Raw genomic sequence first — 21,323 nt, 5'->3', positions numbered from 1 at the left:
TCTAGAGTGTTAACAAGTCAAATGTTGACGCCACACAAGGCACATCGCAAGACAGACAAAGGGAAATCAACTGAGCTCACCATGAGCACATTGTGCTCACAGGTGAGCTTCAAAGAATAGCACAAGTAATGCCTCAAGATGAAAAAATTATGTCTAATGTACAGTAATGTACAGTAGCAAAAAAAGTGTGTGCATTTCTATGTTAATTAATATTTGATACTGCACATACGCAGTTCATATATCAAACTAACTTTTGACAAATTATGCATTTTAAATGTTTTCTTTGAAAGGTCTCAAAGAAACAAAAGAACTCAACTCCTTTAATATAATGAATCTACTCACTGGATTTGCAGGGATTGTTGAAAACAGATAAAAACCTGAAAGAAATTGTAATGTTAACAATTTGTAAACTTAAAGTATTCATGACTGAAGCTTTAAAAGGTAAACAATTTGTCCATAGTTTGTGACCAAATGATAAATTTGTGTAACATCTCCTTTTTTTAATCATCCTGTATGCCAACTCTTTGACTTGTCAAAAATAAATGGCTAAAAGGGCCTTCTTTAACTTCAAGTGGGGAGGGTGGGTCATAATTATCAATGAAATTATGAACTGTACACACACTATATAATAAGACATAAAAAGGCATTCACATTAAGAAATAACAATAATTATGCAATAGAATTTGTAAAAGAAGACCGAAGATAATTCAATACATCTTTTGGTTACAATTATAAGTATTCAAATTATATTAAAAACATTCTTCAGGTAAAAGCATTTGAATTCTTGAGAATGAAAACATCAGAAAAGGTCTCTTATAACTTGTAAAACCATGGATGGGTAAGGAATAGAACAAGTATGCATTTTTAAGGGAAGAGACTGAGTTACATTTAATGATTTGTTAAAATATTACAAGATAAACAAGGACAACATAGTAACTTGCAAAAATAAGGAACAAAGATATCAATCACAAGCAATGTTGATTTTTGCAAGGAATATGTACAAAAAGATTTTTTGGGTCAAATTACAATAACTAATTAATATGTGGACAAATTATGTTAGTTTTGTCCTAACAACACAAAATAACAATCCTTTCTTTTGAATATTTTGTACCTCTGAATTTGAATTTTTATTGAAGGAGGCAAATATAACAATAAACTACTAGTGGCAGTGCCAATACATGTGGCAATGCGAGTACAAAATCCTTACCGAGAATAGAGAATATGAGCATAATGAACAGCAATAGCACCAGCATGTCAATTATGGGTGGCAGTGACTGAAGTGTCTGTCTGGCAATTCTGCAATGGACCAAAAGAAACCTGTATATTTCACCCCAGGGCCCTCAATCCATTTTAAGGGAAGCGGGTTGCTACCCATAGCAGGGGGAATTTTCGCAGCATTTTCCTTTTTGGGGGATTTTTTATTTACTCTCTAATTATTACATTTTTACATGTTTGCACTATATTCATTGCTTTTTTTCATAATTAATTATGTTTGACAAGATTAAATAAAAATAGAATTGAGATATAATAATCATCAGACACATCTATCTATTTAAAAAAAAGGGGGGACTTTTTAGGGGGAATTTTTCCACCCAAAGGGGAAAAAAGTATACTTTTCAGGTGGGGGAATGAGGCCGAATTTCGGCCGTGAATTTGACAGATTGAGGGCCATGCACCCTTTCCCTCTCTGAAGCAAAGCGAAAATGGCTTGTGCAAACAGCATAAAAACAGAACATCCTGCAAGTAACTCGCAGTCTGTTCAGGTTTTATGCTGTTTGCTGCTAATCAGTATCTTAATAAAGCCTTTAAAACTTGAATCTATTAAGAAAGGTCTTTAATTAAATTTAACTTTCTATGGGACTAAAATACGTAAAAATATGTACCTAAATAGTAAAGGGTTAACAAAAAGATGGGGGATGGGAAAACTGTTTATAGAACAACAGATCTGTTTATGAAATGCAGATTAGGAATATTGGGGCATACACACATTTATAAGTTGGTGGTTTCTTTCAGTTATAGTCCCTTGAATAATTAAATGCTTGAATCCTGTGAAGTATCAGGGGAGGAGGGTCCCAGGCTTATCAGCTACAACACTTTCTGCTTTAATAGAAGTTTTCAAAATGAAGTCTTTTCTTAACTGCAATCCAGTTTAGGCGGAGACTGTTATCCCTGATAAGCCTGTGCTGACCAAAGAGGCAAAGCTGGGATGACATTTTACACTCACAAAAGAAAAGCCAGCTCTGCCAGAATGAGGCTAAAATACTACCTTCTTACACCTCTGCAGTAGTGTGTATTGAGAAGGAATATGGGTCGTAGTGCACGAGTCACACGGAAATGATTGGTCTGTCTGCATATCACTGTGATTGCCTCTACTAACATGATTAGCAGCATGGATGTCTGCAAGATGCAATGAATGATAACTGTTTTATAGACCATTCCAGAATCGATAAATTGACTGCCGCCATATTGTCAGTCATGTGACTGTCCGCCATTACACTGCTGCTAACTTGTGCGAGTCTGCGATTCCAAAAGCCAAACACGTAGAGAATACACGCTTCGCCGAAGTCAGATAAATAAATTACTTAATGAATTATTTTCAGGCGATTATCACATTTTTGTTGTTAAAATGATTGTTTTAAGTTGAGATTGATTGTTACAAATAAAATGTTTAAAATGCTTTCGTGTATTTGTTTTATGTGTAGTAATCAAGTGGTAATCATCGGCGAAAATTTGCCGGTTCACTCGCTCATATTATGTCTTTGATTAGACTTTACTTGTAACTTTTAACAAACAATTCACGCATGTATTGTTGTGTTGATTTTAATAGCCGCAACATCAACCAGATTATAATTATTTTAATTAATACTTTTTAAAGATTCTCGCGCAATTAACTACCGCTAATTGTTTGTAATTGGTCTCAATTGGTAAAACTCTATACTCTTAAATCATAACATATTATATTAAGTATGCTATTTTTGATACGCTTTCCATTATTTTTCTTGTTCTAACTGAAATCAGAGATAAAAAAAATGTTGTTTGGATTTAAATTAAATTTTGTGAGCTGGAATTATGTCACGTGTATTTTATAAATTTAAAAACATGTATTTTATAGGTCTTTGCAGTAACGCAAAACATATGGATAACGAACTTGTTTGGTCAATTAATCGAAAAAAACTCCGAAAAATACACCTAAATAATATTTCAAAAATATATTATTTAGTGCCAAACGAATTAATATATGCATGTATTTGCATCTTTAAAAAAAAACGCGGCATTAGCATCAAAGTATAGATTATCTGAAAACTAAAAGGCCGACAATTTGACACAACAAAGAGCTCTATGCATAAGCCGTATTATTTTTTTGGCAGAAAAGCTTCAATAAATTACAATAGAAACACATCTAATTATAAAAATATAATTATCAATGGCATAAGTACGCTAGTGTGATAAACAAATGAGTGATAGAAAGTGTAAGGTTGCATTGAAAATAAACGTACTACAAAGCCCTATTAAAAGCAAAGTCAATGACGGTATTTACATGTAATTTTAATGTGATGGGTTTAAGACTAGTGAGTATGAGTGACAAATATCTAACATTTTAACACACATATATTATAGACATATATATTTTTTGAAAATATTTTTTACCTCTGTTGGTGTCAAATGTATTTTTTTTCTGATGTCGGTCGTGCATTGCCGTAACATTAAATCTTCATACGGAATGACGTAGTTTTAATTAACTGATACCTGCTAAATACGTTTAATGTTTTTACTTAAATTTTATAATTATTAAATACTTTATTTTTTCATAAATTCATTAATTAAACGGGCTAGTATCTTTACGGTGTACAATTTCTGATATTCTTTATTGGACATAACTTTTAATTTGTACAATATGTAACATATCTAATATACGCAACTGTTAAGTATGTCGGAGGTAAATTACCCAACCAAATGACGGATAAATACTATCAGAAAGAGGAGACATGGTGGCATCATCAATTGTGTTTTATGACACCATGTTGTTAGTTAAGTCTGGAAATATCTGATCAAAACGAGATAATCAGATTATGCAGAACAAAGGGGCAATTAAACACTGGAATGCAAAGGCTTACACGATTTTAAGATTGATGCAAATAATTAAATGAAAAATATTGCATTTAATTTAATTAAATGCTTTTTTTAATGTGTCAATGTGTTAGTTTTCCTAGACAAATACAAAAAAATGCATGTTTTTCAAACATTTTTCTATAACACTAGCGTAACATATCCCCTGGCAGAAAAACTTTATTTCATACAATTTGCATGACAAACGAAATAGTTTTACAAAAAGAACCAAGGCCATGTCATGACGGCTTAAGACTTTAGAAAGAAATTCATCCGTTGAATAATCGGTGCTCTCTTATATGTGTTACCGCTTGTTAAGCAGCAGTGTAATGGCGGACGCGGAGAGTATTCAGGGGAGATAATCGGGTAATGACTAAATTCTGTAATGGTCTATTCTGAGAAGTAAAAATCATTAATGAAAAGTAATACAATTAGGCTTATATGACATAAAATAATATGTAAAAAAGTAGCTTTTTTCAAGCAATAGCCATATGTACCCCATTCAACCAAAAGACTCTAAAAATAAAGTTCAAAGATTTGGGAAAGAATAGTTGAAACAAGACTATTGCCAAGCAATATATGTCCCTACCGGCTCCACCATTGTCAGAAACTCCACCAATGTCAGATCTTTTTTTTTTTTTTTATTTGTTTCCATAGAAACCAGAATTTTTGACGTAGATACAAAATGAAATGACGTGCATAATGTCCATATTGCCATCTATCCATATTTCAAGTATCATGAAAAAATATAAAGAACTTTTAAAGTTATCGCAGGATCCAGAAAACTACCATTTTCAGCAGTATTTCTAGTCTATTTGTTGCCATAGCAACCAGAATTTGGACATAGGAAAAAAATGAAATGACGTGCATAATGTCCATATTGCCATCTATCCATGTTTAAAGTTTCATGAAAAAATATGAAGAACTTTTAAAGTTATCACAGGATCCAGAAAAGTGTGACAGACAGACTCACAGATGCACAGTGCGAAAACCATAAGTCCCCTCCGGTAAAACCGGTAGGGGACAATAATGCAGTTATAAATGAAAAATTATGAACATTTGTTTATGATTATGCAAGTTATAACAAGACAATTGCCAAGCTATATATAACTCCTACCGGCTCCACCATTGTCAGATTTTTTTAATATTTTTTTTATATATAAGTTGCCATAGCAACCAGAATTTTTTTATGTGGGAAGAAAATGAAATGACATGCATAATGTCCATATTGCCATCTATCCATATTTCAAATTTTATGAAAAAATATGAAGAACTATTTAAGCTATCGCAGGATCCAGAAAAAAGTGAAGGATCCACCATTTTAAGCAGTATTTCTAGTCTATTTGTTGCCATAGCAACCAAAATTCTTGACCTAGGAACAAAATGAAATGATGTGCATAATCTCCATATTGCCATCTGTCCATGTTTCGTATTTCATGAAAAAATATGAAGAACTTTAAAAGTTATCGCAGGATCCAGAGAAGTGTGACAGACTTACGGACTGACGGACAGGGGACAACAAGCATACTCAAAACTTTGAAAAAATCGGAAAGCCAAAAACATTCAGAGAACTTTTTTTTACCTTAATGACAGTTCTTGGATGCCTAATGAGCACACGCCAGCCTAGCCACGTCATTCTGATGCCCAGCTCAAGTGGAAGCAACAGCAGCATCAAGATCTCCAAGGAACCATGCACCTGATCATAATAGGGCATAAGTATGGAGTCACATTGTTAACATCGGCCTATACAAGGTTCATGCTGTCAATTGCCAGTGTCGCAAAGGGCTACACAAATTGCAAAACTGGAGACACTTGTCAAAATTGGTCATCACAGCATCAGTTTTCCACTTGTATAGGCACAAACATAATTAATTGAAATCTTACTTCAAAATATGATTTTTGTTCTTCCTACTAGTAAATATCTTGCCATGATGTATTTGCAACTGGTCAAGTTTCAATTGTAAATACAAACAAAACAAAGAGCATTGTGGGACATTTGGTATTATAAGTTACACTGTTAGTAACTGATGGTGTATGGGATATACACCCTCAGTAATTTCATACAATACGAGAGCTTCTTACACTGTTAGTAACTGATGGTGTATGGGATATACACCCTCAGTAATTTCATACAATACGAGAGCGAAGCTCGAGTATGGTATGACATTACTGAGGGTGTATATCCCATACACCATCAGTTACTAACAGTGTAACGATTATATCTCACCGACTACCTTTAAAGTAAAGTATATAATATAATATCAGTGCCCCAGATAATTATTTCGGAAATAAGGTTTTCACCCACTGATTTTGAAAAATAGGGTGATTTCATTCTTGGAATAGGGTGAAATGAGTTATAAGATGCATACAGTAAAACCATCGCTGCTTTACTTCTGTTGAAGCTGCACACAATTGTATTGATTCAATAAAACTGTAAACTAATATAATTAACTTTAATAAACTGATGTTTCATAACATCTTTAATCCTTGAAACTGTCAATAAAGTTTAAACTTAAAAAAAATCGATAACACGAACGATTCGGCACTTATTGGCTCTTGCTTTCTTGGTTCGAAAAAGTTAGCGATCGACTGATATTATGGCGCAACAATTGCTGACGTCTTTCTCTTAGACATTTTTATTACGCATCGTATTAGAAACTGAAAGTACAGACACTTAACAAATACATGCACAATGAACGACGGATTAAGTCAGATTGAAAACGCATGTATGTCGTCGTAAATAATTTGGTCAGCCGCTTTATTTAACTATGAAATCTAGTCCGCAGAGCGTTTGAATAGCTTTGACTGTTTTATTGCTCCGTCATCCAGGCGCTTGCTGAATAAAAGCGTCGCCGCGTAACAAAAATAATCACAAAAAATACCGAAAATGAGCAAAGTATTTTCGATCAAAGCTATTGTATTGTACGCATCAAATAAAACGAATGTGCGTAAAAGGCAAATCGGGTGCGTTTTGAATAAGCATGATATTGTATTTCTTTGCGTTTTTAAACATTTTAATAGGGTGAAAGACGCAGATACGCAGCTTATCTGGGGCACTGTAATATGTTATATATTATGTATTAAATATAATAAATAATATATAGGATAAGATATATAAGATAATTTATAAGATAAGAGATAATAGAAGAGAAAATAGAAGAGAAAAGAGAAGAGGAGATTTTAGAGATCAGAGAAGAGAAGAGAGAGAGAAGAGAGAAGAGACAAGAGAAGAGAGAAAGAAGAAGAGAAAACAGAAGAAGACAGAAGAGAGAAGAGAAGAGGAGAGAGAAGAGATAAAGAGAATAGAATAGAATAGAAGAAAGAGAAGAGAATATAAGATATAATAGAGATATCAGATATCATATAATATATCATATATCATATAATATATCATATATTATATAATATATACTATAATATATAATATAATATATACTATATAATATATAGCATTTAGTATATAATATATGATATATCATTTATCATATATCATATCTCATGTATAATATATAATATATGATACATCATATATCATGCATAATATATCATATAGAATATATCATATATCATATATATATTTTATATATATTATATTATAAATATAATGTTATATATTATATACTATATAGTATATAGTATACATTATATAGAATATATTATATATTAATTACAATACTTATCTAGCAGTTTATCGAACAGACGCCATTTTTTACGTTGATAGATGTATGGCAATTATTTGGGGTGTATGGAAATTACTCGGGGTGTATGGAAAATACACCATGGGCACGTGACGGCTCTAAGCCAATCGGATAAGGTCATTTTTGTAGGAGGTGAGATATACTTTCATCCCAAGACTGACCATCATCAAGCAGGCAAATAGAAAAATTGTGTCAGTTTTTTTTATAAAAACCTTATTCAACATAGTCTGTCTTCAGTAATTATGCATTAATCATGAATAAAGAACAAATAGTGTAATACCATCAAATTTACATCTTCAATAGAAGGAGGATTTTCAAACCTGCAATTAAGGAGTTATTTTTATATTTTAAAACATATTCTCGACCCAAAAAAACAATGAACATTGTTAACACATCATTTTTTGCACCATTTTAGGAATGGGACCATGTTACAACCTGAAGTGTAATAACGACCTGAATTGTAATAAACTTTATTACATTATTACAATTGCGAGACAACCTGAATTGTAATAACGCCCGAAAGTGTAATAAACTTTTTTCTTGCTTTAAAATTGCATCTGATCGCATTTCCAAACACAGATTATTGCAAAATATAATGCATACATGGATATAATATATATATTAATAGGGTAATACGACCTATGAATGACAAAAATGTGTTCTCATACAAACTCAATTGTAATTAAGTTATTACATTATTACAATCGCGTGTCGACCTGAATTGTAATAACGCCCGAAAGTGTAATAAACTTATTTCTTGGTTTAAAATTGCATCTTATAGCATTTTTAAGCACATATTTTTGCAAAATATAGTGTATATATGTATATAAAAATGTATCTTAATAAGGTAATACGACCTATGAATGACAAAAAATGTGTTCTCATACAAAACCAATTGTAATAAAGTTATTACATTATTACAACTGCTTATCGACCTGAATTGTAATAACGCCCGAAAGTGTAATAAACTTATCCTTTGGTTTAAAATCGCATCTTATCGCATTTTCAAACACAGATTATTGCAAAATATAATGCATATATGTATATAAAATATATATTAATAGGGCAATACGACCTATGAATGACAAAAAATGTGTTCTCATACATAGAACCTCAATTGTAATAAAGTTATTACATTATTACAATTGCATAACAACCTGAATTGTAATAACGCCCGAAAGTGTAATAAACTTTTTTCTTGCTTTAAAATTGCATCTGATCGCATTTCCAAACACAGATTATTGCAAAATATAATGCATACATGGATATAATATATATATTAAAATGAAATACGACCTATGGATGACAAAAAGGTGTTCTCATACAAACTCAATTGTAATAAAGTTATTACATTATTACAATCGCGTGTCGCCCTGAATTGTAATAACGCCCGAAAGTGTAATAAACTTATTTCTTGGTTTAAAATTGCATCTTATCGCATTTTTAAGCACATATTTTTGCAAAATATAGTGTATATATGTATATAAAAATGTATCTTAATAAGGTAATACGACCTATGAATGACAAAAAATGTGTTCTCATACAAAACCAATTGTAATAAAGTTATTACATTATTACAACTGCTTATCGACCTGAATTGTAATAACGCCCGAAAGTGTAATAAACTTATTTCTTGGTTTAAAATTGCATCCTATCGCATTTTTAAGCACATATGTTTTCAAAATATAGTGTATATATGTATATAAAATATATATTAATAGGGCAATACGACCTATGAATGACAAAAAATGTGTTCTCATACATAGAACCTCAATTGTAATAAAGTTATTACATTATTACAATTGCGTAACAACCTGAATTGTAATAACGCCCGAAAGTGTAATAAACTTTTTTCTTGCTTTAAAATTGCATCTGATCGCATTTCCAAACACAGATTATTGCAAAATATAATGCATACATGGATATAATATATATATTAATAGGACAATACGACCTATGAATGACAAAAAGGTGTTCTCATACAAACTCAATTGTAATAAAGTTATTACATTATTACAATCGCGTGTCGACCTGAATTGTAATAACGCCCGAAAGTGTAATAAACTTATTTCTCGGTTTAAAATTGCATCTTATCGCATTTTTAAGCACATATTTTTGCAAAATATAGTGTATATATGTATATAAAAATGTATCTTAATAAGGTAATACGACCTATGAATGACAAAAAATGTGTTCTCATACAAAACCAATTGTAATAAAGTTATTACATTATTACAACTGCTTATCGACCTGAATTGTAATAACGCCCGAAAGTGTAATAAACTTATCTTTTGGTTTAAAATCGCATCTTATTGCATTTTCAAACACAGATTATTGCAAAATATAATGCATATATGTATATAAAATATATATTAATAGGGCAATACGACCTATGAATGACAAAAAATGTGTTCTCATAGAACCTCAATTGTAATAAAGTTATTACATTATTACAATTGCGTAACAACCTGAATTGTAATAACGCCCGAAATTGTAATAAACTTTTTTCTTGCTTTAAAATTGCATCTGATCGCATTTCCAAACACAGATTATTGCAAAATATAATGCATACATGGATATAATATATATATATATATATATATATTAATAGGGTAATACGACCTATGAATGACAAAAAGGTGTTCTCATACAAACTCAATTGTAATAAAGTTATTACATTATTACAATCGCGTGTCGACCTGAATTGTAATAACGCCCGAAAGTGTAATAAACTTATTTCTTGGTTTAAAATTGCATCTTATCGCATTTTTAAGCACATATTTTTGCAAAATATAGTGTATATATGTTTATAAAAATGTATCTTAATAAGGTAATACGACCTATGAATGACAAAAAATGTGTTCTCATACAAAACCAATTGTAATAAAGTTATTACATTATTACAACTGCTTATTGACCTGAATTGTAATAACGCCCGAAAGTGTAATAAACTTATCGTTTGGTTTAAAATCGCATCTTATCGCATTTTCAAACACAGATTATTGCAAAATATAATGCATATATGTATATAAAATATATATTAATAGGGCAATACGACCTATGAATGACAAAAAATGTGTTCTCATAGAACCTCAATTGTAATAAAGTTATTACATTATTACAATAGCGTAACAACCTGAATAACGCCCGAAAGTGAAATAAACTTTTTCCTTGCTTTAAAATTGCATCTGATTGCATTTCCAAACACAGATTATTGCAAAATATAATGCATACATGGATATAATATATATATTTATAGGGTAATACGACCTATGAATGAAAAAAAGGTGTTCTCATACAAACTCAATTGTAATAAAGTTATTACATAATTACAATCGCGTGTCGACCTGAATTGTAATAACGCCCGAAAGTGTAATAAACTTATTTCTTGGTTTAAAATTGCATCCTATCGCATTTTTAAGCACATATGTTTTCAAAATATAGTGTATATATGCATATAAACATGTATCTTAATATTTATTTATTTATTTATGTATTTATGTATTAATTAATTTATTTATTTGTAATAGTTAATTCATTCATTCACTCACTCACTAACTCACTCACACACTGACTCACTCACTTACTCACTCACTCACTCATTCATTCATTCATTTATTTATTTATTCATTCAGTCCACCGTGCGTTTGTTAGTTCGTTCGTTTGTGCGCTTGTGCGTTCATGCGTTTGTTCATTGGTTCGTTCATTCCTTTATTTATTAATTTATTAATTAATTTTGTTTTGAACTTTAAACCTTTATTAATTGATTAAATGCAATTCTTTTCTTTATAAATATCTGTGTGTAAAAAAATACTACACAAGAAAATGTTAGTATAAAAAAACGTTCCAAATTGAAATACCGTCAATAACTAAAAAGTATATATTTAATAGAAGCGCGATAAAACCATCACGGTCATTCATTAAGATGCTTAAAAGTATTAAATTGATACAATTATTTGCCATAATGTATGTCTATGTTCTTGTGTGTACATTCAAAACTTGTTCTTATGTAGAAGTCTTCAGGGAAATATCATTTGTGAAGTAATATTGGTGCTTTTCACAGTTAAATACAAGTTTAAACTGTCAAAGACGAGAACATATTTCAAGGCACGTTATGAAAGAACTAAGTAATTTATGCGCAAATTCGGTTTCTAATTTACAGCACATGCTGCATGTGAAATAAATATTCGCTAGCGAAATATCTAATGGGACAGAGACGCAATTATATTATATTCCTGTATACGGTTTTTAGTCTGAACTTATCTGTTCACCTTTAAGTAAGACATAAACTGCCTCCATGCTATGCGAATTAATTGTTTTATTATTTATTTAATTGTGTTCTTTGTTTCTTCCAGAAAATCAATTCTTCGACTTTGAGGTCGTCTATACTCTTCAATTTAAAAGTCAACGGCGCTATTTTCAGATGTTTATTTCAAAATTGGAATCCATGTTATTTTGCATATGCTGTATAAACAATACCCCCAATAAAACAGCGGAGGTCTGCACTGTGTATTAGCAACCCGCTGTGGTGATCCCTTTCTTATCCTTTTGAGCGTCAGGTTATCACACACAGATCAGAGATCGGCCGGTTCCCCTCATAACTTAGTCTGACTTAAATTTTCTGTCGTAAAGTATTGTGGTTATATTTTTCATTAAGAAAACGCAAGAAGTCATAAATGTATGATTAAAATGTGTGGAAAGACAACTGCGTCTTTACAACAAAATATTTATCGCTTCCATTATCGTAGTTAAGGTATGTTAACAACTATTTTAACAATTAATGTAATTTCATATCTTAAAAATAAAGACAGCCACACCTGAGTTAATTTATATACTTTTTTATATAAATTGCAACATAGAAAGGGTCAGTAAAATAAGCCGTGACATTTGTTTTCGAATTTTCGTATTGCGTAACAATAGAAATAACGGTTATCACCACTATTAAAAGCGGCCTAATCATATTTCGGGTCCGATTAACAGGAAATTGTAGCATAACACACCCACATCAAAAACCCTGTTAACACGAGATGTCATAAAGTACCCAAGACCCCCCTCCTGCTGCTACGAAACGATCAATTTTTAACCTTCATCCATCATTTATTTAATCATTGTTTTAACGTGGCAGCATAAACATAATATGCATATTATATAATATAAAGTACAAATAATCATAAAAAATATATCAAACATAAAATAAGAAATTAAAATAAAAAAATAAAAATGATGATGATGATGATGATAATGATGATAACATAATGATGATGATGCTGCTGATGATGATGGTGAAGATGATGATGGTGATGATGATTTTGATGAAGATGATGATTATGATGATGATGATGGTGGTGGTGGTGATGATGATGATGATGATGAATGTGGTTATGATGGTGGTGGTGATGATGATGATGATGGTGGTGATGATGATAATGATGATGATTATGATGATGATGATTATCATCATCATCATGATCATGATCATGATCATTATGATGATGATTGTTATGATGATGAACATGATGATGATGATGATGATGATAATGATGATGATGAAGATCATGAGGACGATGATCATGATGATGATGATGATAGTCTAAAGGCCTTATTATTAAAATTATTAAATAACGAACGAACGAAGTAACGAACCAACCAACTAATGAACCAACGAACAAACCAAAGGACAAAAAACGGACGGACGGACGGGCGAACGAACAAACAAATAATAAATAATTAAAAACATGAATCATTAAATAAATAAAAATGAATGAGTGAATGGGTTAGTGAATAAATGAATAAATTAATAAATGCAAAAAATGAAAAATAAAATCAATGAATAAATGAATAAATGAGTAAATGAATAAATGAATAAATGAATAAATGAATTAATGAATGAAAGAAAGAAAGAAAGAACGTGCGAACGAACGAACGAACCAATGAACAAATGCACGAACGCACAAAAACGCACGAACGAACGAAAAAACGAACGGACGGACGGACTGAATAAATGAATAAATAAATGAATGAACGAACGAACAAACAAACAAACGAACAAACGAACGGACAAACAAACTAACAAAAGAACGAATGAGCGAAAGAACGAACAAGCGAACGAAAAGAACAAACCGTAGAACGAACAAACAAATCAATGAACAAACGCACGAACTCACAAACGAACGAACGAGCGAACAAACGGACGGATGGATGAATGGATGAATAAATGAATAAATAGATAAATTAATAAATGAAAACAAACGAATCCCTAGTGTTTTCAAAATTATTAATCTATCGTACATTTGTCATGAATGACAAATAAACCACGCGGCAACAAGATTCAATTCAGTATTTATTATATTCAATCTCAAAATGTTCCGAATTCCTTAAATAAAATAAATATTTATAACCAATATTTAAATTCTTTATTGAGTTCAAGACCTAAATATGCATTTTCTTGCATTATTATTTTAATAAATAATCGAGAAGATCGCGATACCGTAGCCTATTCCGTTTTCATTCTGTTTAGTTATAGAACTTTCATCAAGGTTATCTATCGAAATGTTATGGCGTTAGCCTCTTACCCCATTCCAAATGGTATGATGGTAATACCATTGCCTGTCCGTACAACGTAATTCCGTTAACCTAAGGCCTGTTGAACAGAACAACTCGAGTCGTATCGGGTGAGTTACAACATTTTAAATAACTCTTTTGACCAGTAATTCTTTTAAGCTCAATTCAACAGTGAAAAATGCATCTTGTATCACTTTAAACCAAGAAATAAGTTTATTACACTTTCGGGCGTTATTACAATTCAGGGCGACACGCGATTGTAATAATGTAATAACTTTATTACAATTGAGTTTGTATGAGAACACCTTTGTTGTCATTCATAGGTAGTATTACCTTATTAAGATACACTTTTACATACATGTATACACTATATTTCGCAATAATATGTGTTTGAAAATGCGATAAGATGCAATTTAACACCAAGAAATAAGTTTATTACACTTTCGGTCGTTATAACAATTCAGGTCGACAAGTAATTGTAATAATGTATTACAATTGAGTTTGTATGTGAACACCTTTTTTGTCATTATAGGTAGTATAACCTTATAAATATACATGTTTTATATACATGTATACACTATATTTTGCAACAATTTGTGTTTGAAAATGCGATCAGATGCAATTTTAAACCAAGAAATAAGTTTATTACACTTTCGGGGGTTATTACAATTCAGGTCGACAAGCAGTTGTAATAATGTAATAACTTTATTACAATTATGGTTGTATGAGAACACCTTTTTTGTCATGCATAGGTCGTATTGCCCTATTAATATATATTTTATATACATGTATGCATTATATTTGACAATAATCTGTGTTTGAAAATGCGATAATATGCAATTTTAAACCAAGAAATAAGTTTATTAAACTTTCGGGCGTTATTACAGTTCAGGTCGACAATCAATTGTAATAATGTTATAACGTTAATACAATTGAGTTTGCACGAGAACACATTTTTTGTCATTCATAGGTAGTATTACCTTATAAAGATACATTTTCGTATACATGTAAACAATATATTTTGCAAAAATATGTGCTTGAAAATGCGATAAGATGCACTTTTTAAACCAAGAAATAAGTGTATTACACTTTCGGGCGTTATTACAATTCAGGTCGACGCGCGATTGTAATAATGTAATAACTTTATTACAATTGAGTTTGTATGAGAACACCTTTTTGTCATTCGTAGGTCGTATTGCCCTATTAATATATATATTATATCCACGTATGCATTATATTTTGAAATAATCTGTGTTTGGAAATGCGATCAGATGCAATTTTAAACGAAGAAAAAAGTTTATTACACTTTCGGGCGTTATTACAATTCAGGTTGTCACGCAATTGTAATAATGTAATAACTTTATTACAATTGAGTTTGTATGAGAACACATGTTTTGTCATTCATAGGTCGAATTACCTTATAAAGATACATTTTTATATACATGTATTCACTATATTTTGCAAATATATGTGCTTGAAAATGCGATAAGATGCACTTTTAAACCAAGAAATAAGTTGATTACACTTTCGGGCGTTATTACAATTCAGGTCGACACGCGATTGTAATAATGTAATAACTTTATTACAATTGAGGTTGTATGAGAACACCTTTTTGTCATTCATAGGTCGTATTGCCCTATTAATATATATTTTATATCCATGTATGCATTATATTTGGAAATAATCTGTGTTTTAAAATGCGACAAGATGCAATTTTAAACCAAGATTTTTTTTTTATTTCGCTTTCGGGCGTTATTACAATTCAGGTTGTCAAGCGATTGTAATAATGTAATAACTTTATTAAAATTGAGGTTGTATGAGAACACCTTTTTGTCATTCATAGGTCGTATTGTCCTATTAATATATATTTTATATCCATGTATGCATTATATTTTGCAACAATCTGTGTTTGGAAATGCGATCAGATGCAGTTTTAAACCAAGAAAAAAGTTTATTTCACTTTCGGGCTCTATTACAATTCAGGTTGTCACGCGATTGTAATAATGTAATAACTTTATTACAATTGAGGTTGTATGAGAACACCTTTTTGTCATTCATAGTTCGTATTGCCCTATTAATATATATTTTATATCCATGTATGCATTATATTTTGCAACAATCTGTGTTTGGAAATAAAATCAGATGCACTTTTAAACCAAGAAATAAGTTTATTACACTTTCGGGCTGTTATAACAATTCAGTTCGACACGAGATTGTAATAACGTTATAACTTTATTGCAATTGAGGTTGTATGAGAACACCTTTTTGTCATTCATAGGTCGTATTGCCCTATTAATATGTATATTATATCCACGTATGCATTATATTTGGAAATAATCTGTGTTTGGAAATGCGATCAGATGCAATTCTAAACCAAGAAAAAAGTTTATTACACTTTCGGTTGTTATTACAATTCAGGTTGTCACGCAATTGTAATAATGTAATATTTTTATTACAATTGAGGTTGTATGAGAACACATTTTTTGTCATTCATAGGTCGTATTGCCCTATTAATATATATTTTATATACATGTATGCATGATATTTGACAATAATCTGTGTTTGAAAATGCGACCAGATGCAATTTTAAACCAAGAAATAAGTTTATTAAACTTTCGGGCGTTTTTACAATTCAGATCGACAAGCAATTGTAATAAAGTTATAACTTTATTACAATTGAGTTTGCATGAGAACACATTTTTTGTCATTCATAGGTCGTATAACCTTATAAAGATACATTTTCATATACATGTATACACTATATTTTGCAAACATAGGTGCTTGAAAATGCGATAAGATTAACTTTTAACCCAAGAAATAAGTTTATTACACTTTCGGGCTGTTATAACAATCCAGGTCGACACGCGATTGTAATAATGTTATAACTTTGTTACAATTGAGGTTGGATGAGAACACCTTTTTGTCATTCATAGGTCGTATTGTCCTATTAATATATATATTATATCCACGTATGCATTATATTTTGAAATAATCTGTGTTTGGAAATGCGATCAGATGCAATTTTAAAGCAAGAAAAAAGTTTATTACACTTTCGGGCGTTATTATAATTCAGGTTGTTACGCAATTGTAATAATGTAATAACTTTATTACAATTGAGGTTCTATGAGAACACATTGTTTGTCATTCATAGGTCGTATTGCCCTATTAATATATATTTTATATACATATATGCATTATATTTTGCAATAATCTGTGTTTGAAAATGCAATAAGATGCGATTTTAAACCAAAAGATAAGTTTATTACACTTTCGGGCGTTATTACAATTCAGGTCGATAAGCAGTTGTAATAATGTAATAACTTTATTACAATTGGTTTTGTATGAAAACACATTTTTTGTCATTCATAGGTCGTATTTCCTTATTAAGATACATTTTTATATACATATATACACTATATTTTGCAAAAATATGTGCTTAAAAATGTGATAAGATGCAATTTTAAACCAAGAAATAAGTTTATTACACTTTCGGGCGTTATTACAATTCAGGTCGACACGCGATTGTAATAATGTAATAACTTTATTACAATTGAGTTTGTATGAGAACACCTTTTTGTCATTCATAGGTCGTATTACCCTATTAATATATATATATATATATATATATATATATATATATATATATATATATATATATATATATATATATATATTATATCCATGTATGCATTATATTTTGCAATAATCTGTGTTTGGAAATGCGATCAGATGCAATTTTAAACCAAGAAAAAAGTTTATTACACTTTCGGGCGTTATTACAATTCAGGTTGTTACGCAATTGTACTAATGTAATAACTTTATTACAATTGAGGTTCTATGAGAACACATTTTTTGTCATTGATAGGTCGTATTGCCCTATTAATATATATTTTATATACATATATGCATTATATTTTGCAATAATCTGTGTTTGAAAATGCGATAAGATGCGATTTTAAACCAAAAGATAAGTTTATTACACTTTCTGGCGTTATTACAATTCAGGTCGATAAGCAGTTGTAATAATGTAATAACTTTATTACAATTGGTTTTGTATGAGAACACATTTTTTGTCATTCATAGGTCGTATTACCTTATTAAGATACATTTTTATATACATATGTACACTATATTTTGCAAAAATATGTGCTTAAAAATGCGATAAGATGCAATTTTAAACCAAGAAATAAGTTTATTACACTTTCGGGCGTTATTACAATTCAGGTCGACACGCGATTGTAATAATGTAATAACTTTATTACAATTGAGTTTGTATGAGAACACCTTTTTGTCATTCATAGGGCGTATAACCCTATTAATATATATATTATATCCATGTATGCATTATATTTTGCAATAATCTGTGTTTGGAAATGCGATCAGATGCAATTTTAAAGCAAGAAAAAAGTTTATTACACTTTCGGGCGTTATTACAATTCAGGTTGTCACGCAATTGTAATAATGTAATAAAGTTTATTACAATTCAGGTCGTTATTACACTTCAGGTTGTAACAGGGCCAGGTCTCTTTGGATTGGGAAAAATCGGGGCATTTTAACCAAAATTTGGAAATTAGTTTTGTTGTTTATTTGCTAACAAATACTTCAAAAATGAGAATTAAAGTGTTTCAAATATTAAATTTTGTAAAGTGTAACTTGTATGGCTGGAGGGAGTTAACTTAATGTTGATAAAAAAATATATTTATTTTTTTAATTTTTGAAACCTTCAAATTTAAGGTCCCATTTTGGAAAAATATATACTTTTTTCCATTGGGCATTTCGGCCCATGTGTTTAAATTATGTTGAGATAAGAGTCTGAATTGTGGCCAATAATATCATTGAAAAAAATGATGGCAACAACAGTTAAGTCTTTAAATAAAATGGCAAAAACTTATTTTAAGCCAGTGGGAACCCTGCTTGATTTTTCAATATTCTTGGATGCAAGTCTCAATATTAAGAATATTATTATACGTGTGTACATGTTTCTATAAAGCAATTATTTGGAAATGCTAATGGTGTTTTGAAATGAAAAGATAAAAAAATAATATGTGTTTTAATGCTCATTATGAAGCAATTGTGAAAGCATTAATTAATGTTAGCATTATTTTGTTATAAATGAATATGAAGGAAAAAGGTGCAGTCACCAATAGACAAAAAATCTATTAACTACTTTCCAATCAGTAAAGAGGTTTTTGAAAAGAAAAAGGTTAACACGTAATTTAAGGTTTTGATTGCCTATTACTTACTAAATGTAGGCACCGTGCAAACATCTACGAACTACAAAACTACGTACCCCTACAGGCAACATGAACAGATCTACAGCTGGTCTCTCACATGCCGCCAGAAGTAGGATGGACACTGAGGCGAACAAATCCAGCACATACAACCATGTGTTGTGGGCAATCTGGTACCCAGGAAGGGCCTCGTGGCTTGCCGGATGTGTGAAGAACTTGTCGTTGTTCTCACCCTCTTGAAGGTATATGGCGGCTTCCTTAATATGACAGGGGGGGAGTATATGGTTTTTACTTATTACAAAAGCTTAAACATAGCAAAATCTGGGTTCATTAATACGAACATATTCCATCAAATGAATTTATGTAGAAATATTCAATGGGGCTCAAAATCTATAAATCCAGTGAGTACCATTTTTTCCCTGTAACTGTTTACAAAATTTTGGACAAGCAATTTTTGTTTGTCAATTTTGGGGCTTTTATTCAGCCCGATGTTAAAAGGTATAAATACTGTTTCCAAAAAATCTGCCTAAACTTCTTTCTCCTTTGTTAAAAAAATGTAACATTTATTTAATTTTAATTTTCCTATGCAGCTCTATTTGTTGACCATTAGTAAATATAATATTGAACACGCTTCTTCTCAATATTAAAGTATTTGTTTGCAAAAAATATAATACACACATTTCCCACTATGTCATTTATTTACAATTGAAAGGGCCTCAGCCCATACCCAATGTATTGAAAGACTGATAAAAAACCTTTCACCTTAATAAGAGTCTATAAAAATTAAATTGTTCACCAGATGATTCAGTTTCCAATTTAACTCAGTGCCTGTGTGTGCATGTCCCTCTGGGTTACGTTCATCTAAACAGAAAAAAGGATTAAGTTATGTATGCTTTACAAGACTAACAAGCATTACTTAGTCATTTTTACTATACTAAACACTGAGAGCTTTTTTCCTTGCTTCAAGATGGAGCCCCTTTTTATGGCAATATAGGGGGTGGAGACGAGTGGAATTAAATGCAGGTTTTTTTTTTACATTTTGGAAAACAATTGCTTAATAAATAATAACCATGGAATTATATCACACTAGAACATTCTAAAAATTACAGAGCCTAAAGTTAAAATGCATGACCTTAAACTTTCCATTGATACATTGATCTTGCACTGTTAAGCATGGGATTTGTGAGCGGCACATGGCCTTGTCAACAGGAATAACAGGAAATAATATTAAAAACCTACCGACAAGTTTAAGTTTATTAGCCAGGGGTTTTTATCTGATTTGGGGGAAAGGGCCTGGCCTTTTTTGAGGGGAAAAAAATCGCGCGAAACGTCGAATTTTGGGGGAAAAAATTGTGCGAAAAGCTGGATCTTGGGGAAAATAAGCAAAGTCTAAAATAATCAATTTAACATATTTTACTGTTTTTAAAACAAATTCAAGGCAACAGATAATTTAATTATGCAAGATTTTTCTAGTTCCTACAGTGGATCAGGATAACTTATATATTTAAAGGAAAAAAAAAAAAAAAAAAAATATTATTTTTTTTTTTTTTAGGGGAAAATGAAATCTAGGGGAAATTTTACCAGCTGAGGGGAAAAAAAATCCGAGGGGAAAGGGCCGATTTTTGGCGGGTCCCAAAGAAGGAAAAAAATCCCTGTTAGCATTAACATTTATGACACCTGACTTCAGGGCTTTTTTTCCTTCTTTGCGAGTGGCCCTGGAAGGACA

General features: G+C 30.7%; 1 protein-coding gene across 2 annotated transcripts in view; it reads right to left on the bottom strand.

Moving 5' to 3' along the window:
* Positions 1-21,323, bottom strand: part of LOC127832944 (two pore channel protein 1-like) — a 119,505-nt gene that overhangs the window by 95,001 nt on the left and 3,181 nt on the right. For both annotated transcript variants that reach the window (XM_052358356.1, XM_052358357.1), the window contains exons 2-7: positions 20,394-20,458; positions 19,657-19,854; positions 5,690-5,803; positions 2,267-2,397; positions 1,208-1,296; positions 343-377 (exon numbers count right to left, since the gene is read on the bottom strand). In XM_052358356.1, the coding sequence (XP_052214316.1) occupies positions 343-377; positions 1,208-1,296; positions 2,267-2,397; positions 5,690-5,803; positions 19,657-19,854; positions 20,394-20,458 (632 nt within the window). The remainder of the gene's footprint in view (positions 1-342; positions 378-1,207; positions 1,297-2,266; positions 2,398-5,689; positions 5,804-19,656; positions 19,855-20,393; positions 20,459-21,323) is intronic.

The sequence above is a fragment of the Dreissena polymorpha genome, chromosome 1, assembly GCF_020536995.1.
Source record: "Dreissena polymorpha isolate Duluth1 chromosome 1, UMN_Dpol_1.0, whole genome shotgun sequence".
In the NCBI taxonomy this organism is placed as follows: domain Eukaryota; kingdom Metazoa; phylum Mollusca; class Bivalvia; order Myida; family Dreissenidae; genus Dreissena; species Dreissena polymorpha.
This window is presented reverse-complemented; position numbering and strand designations above follow the sequence as displayed.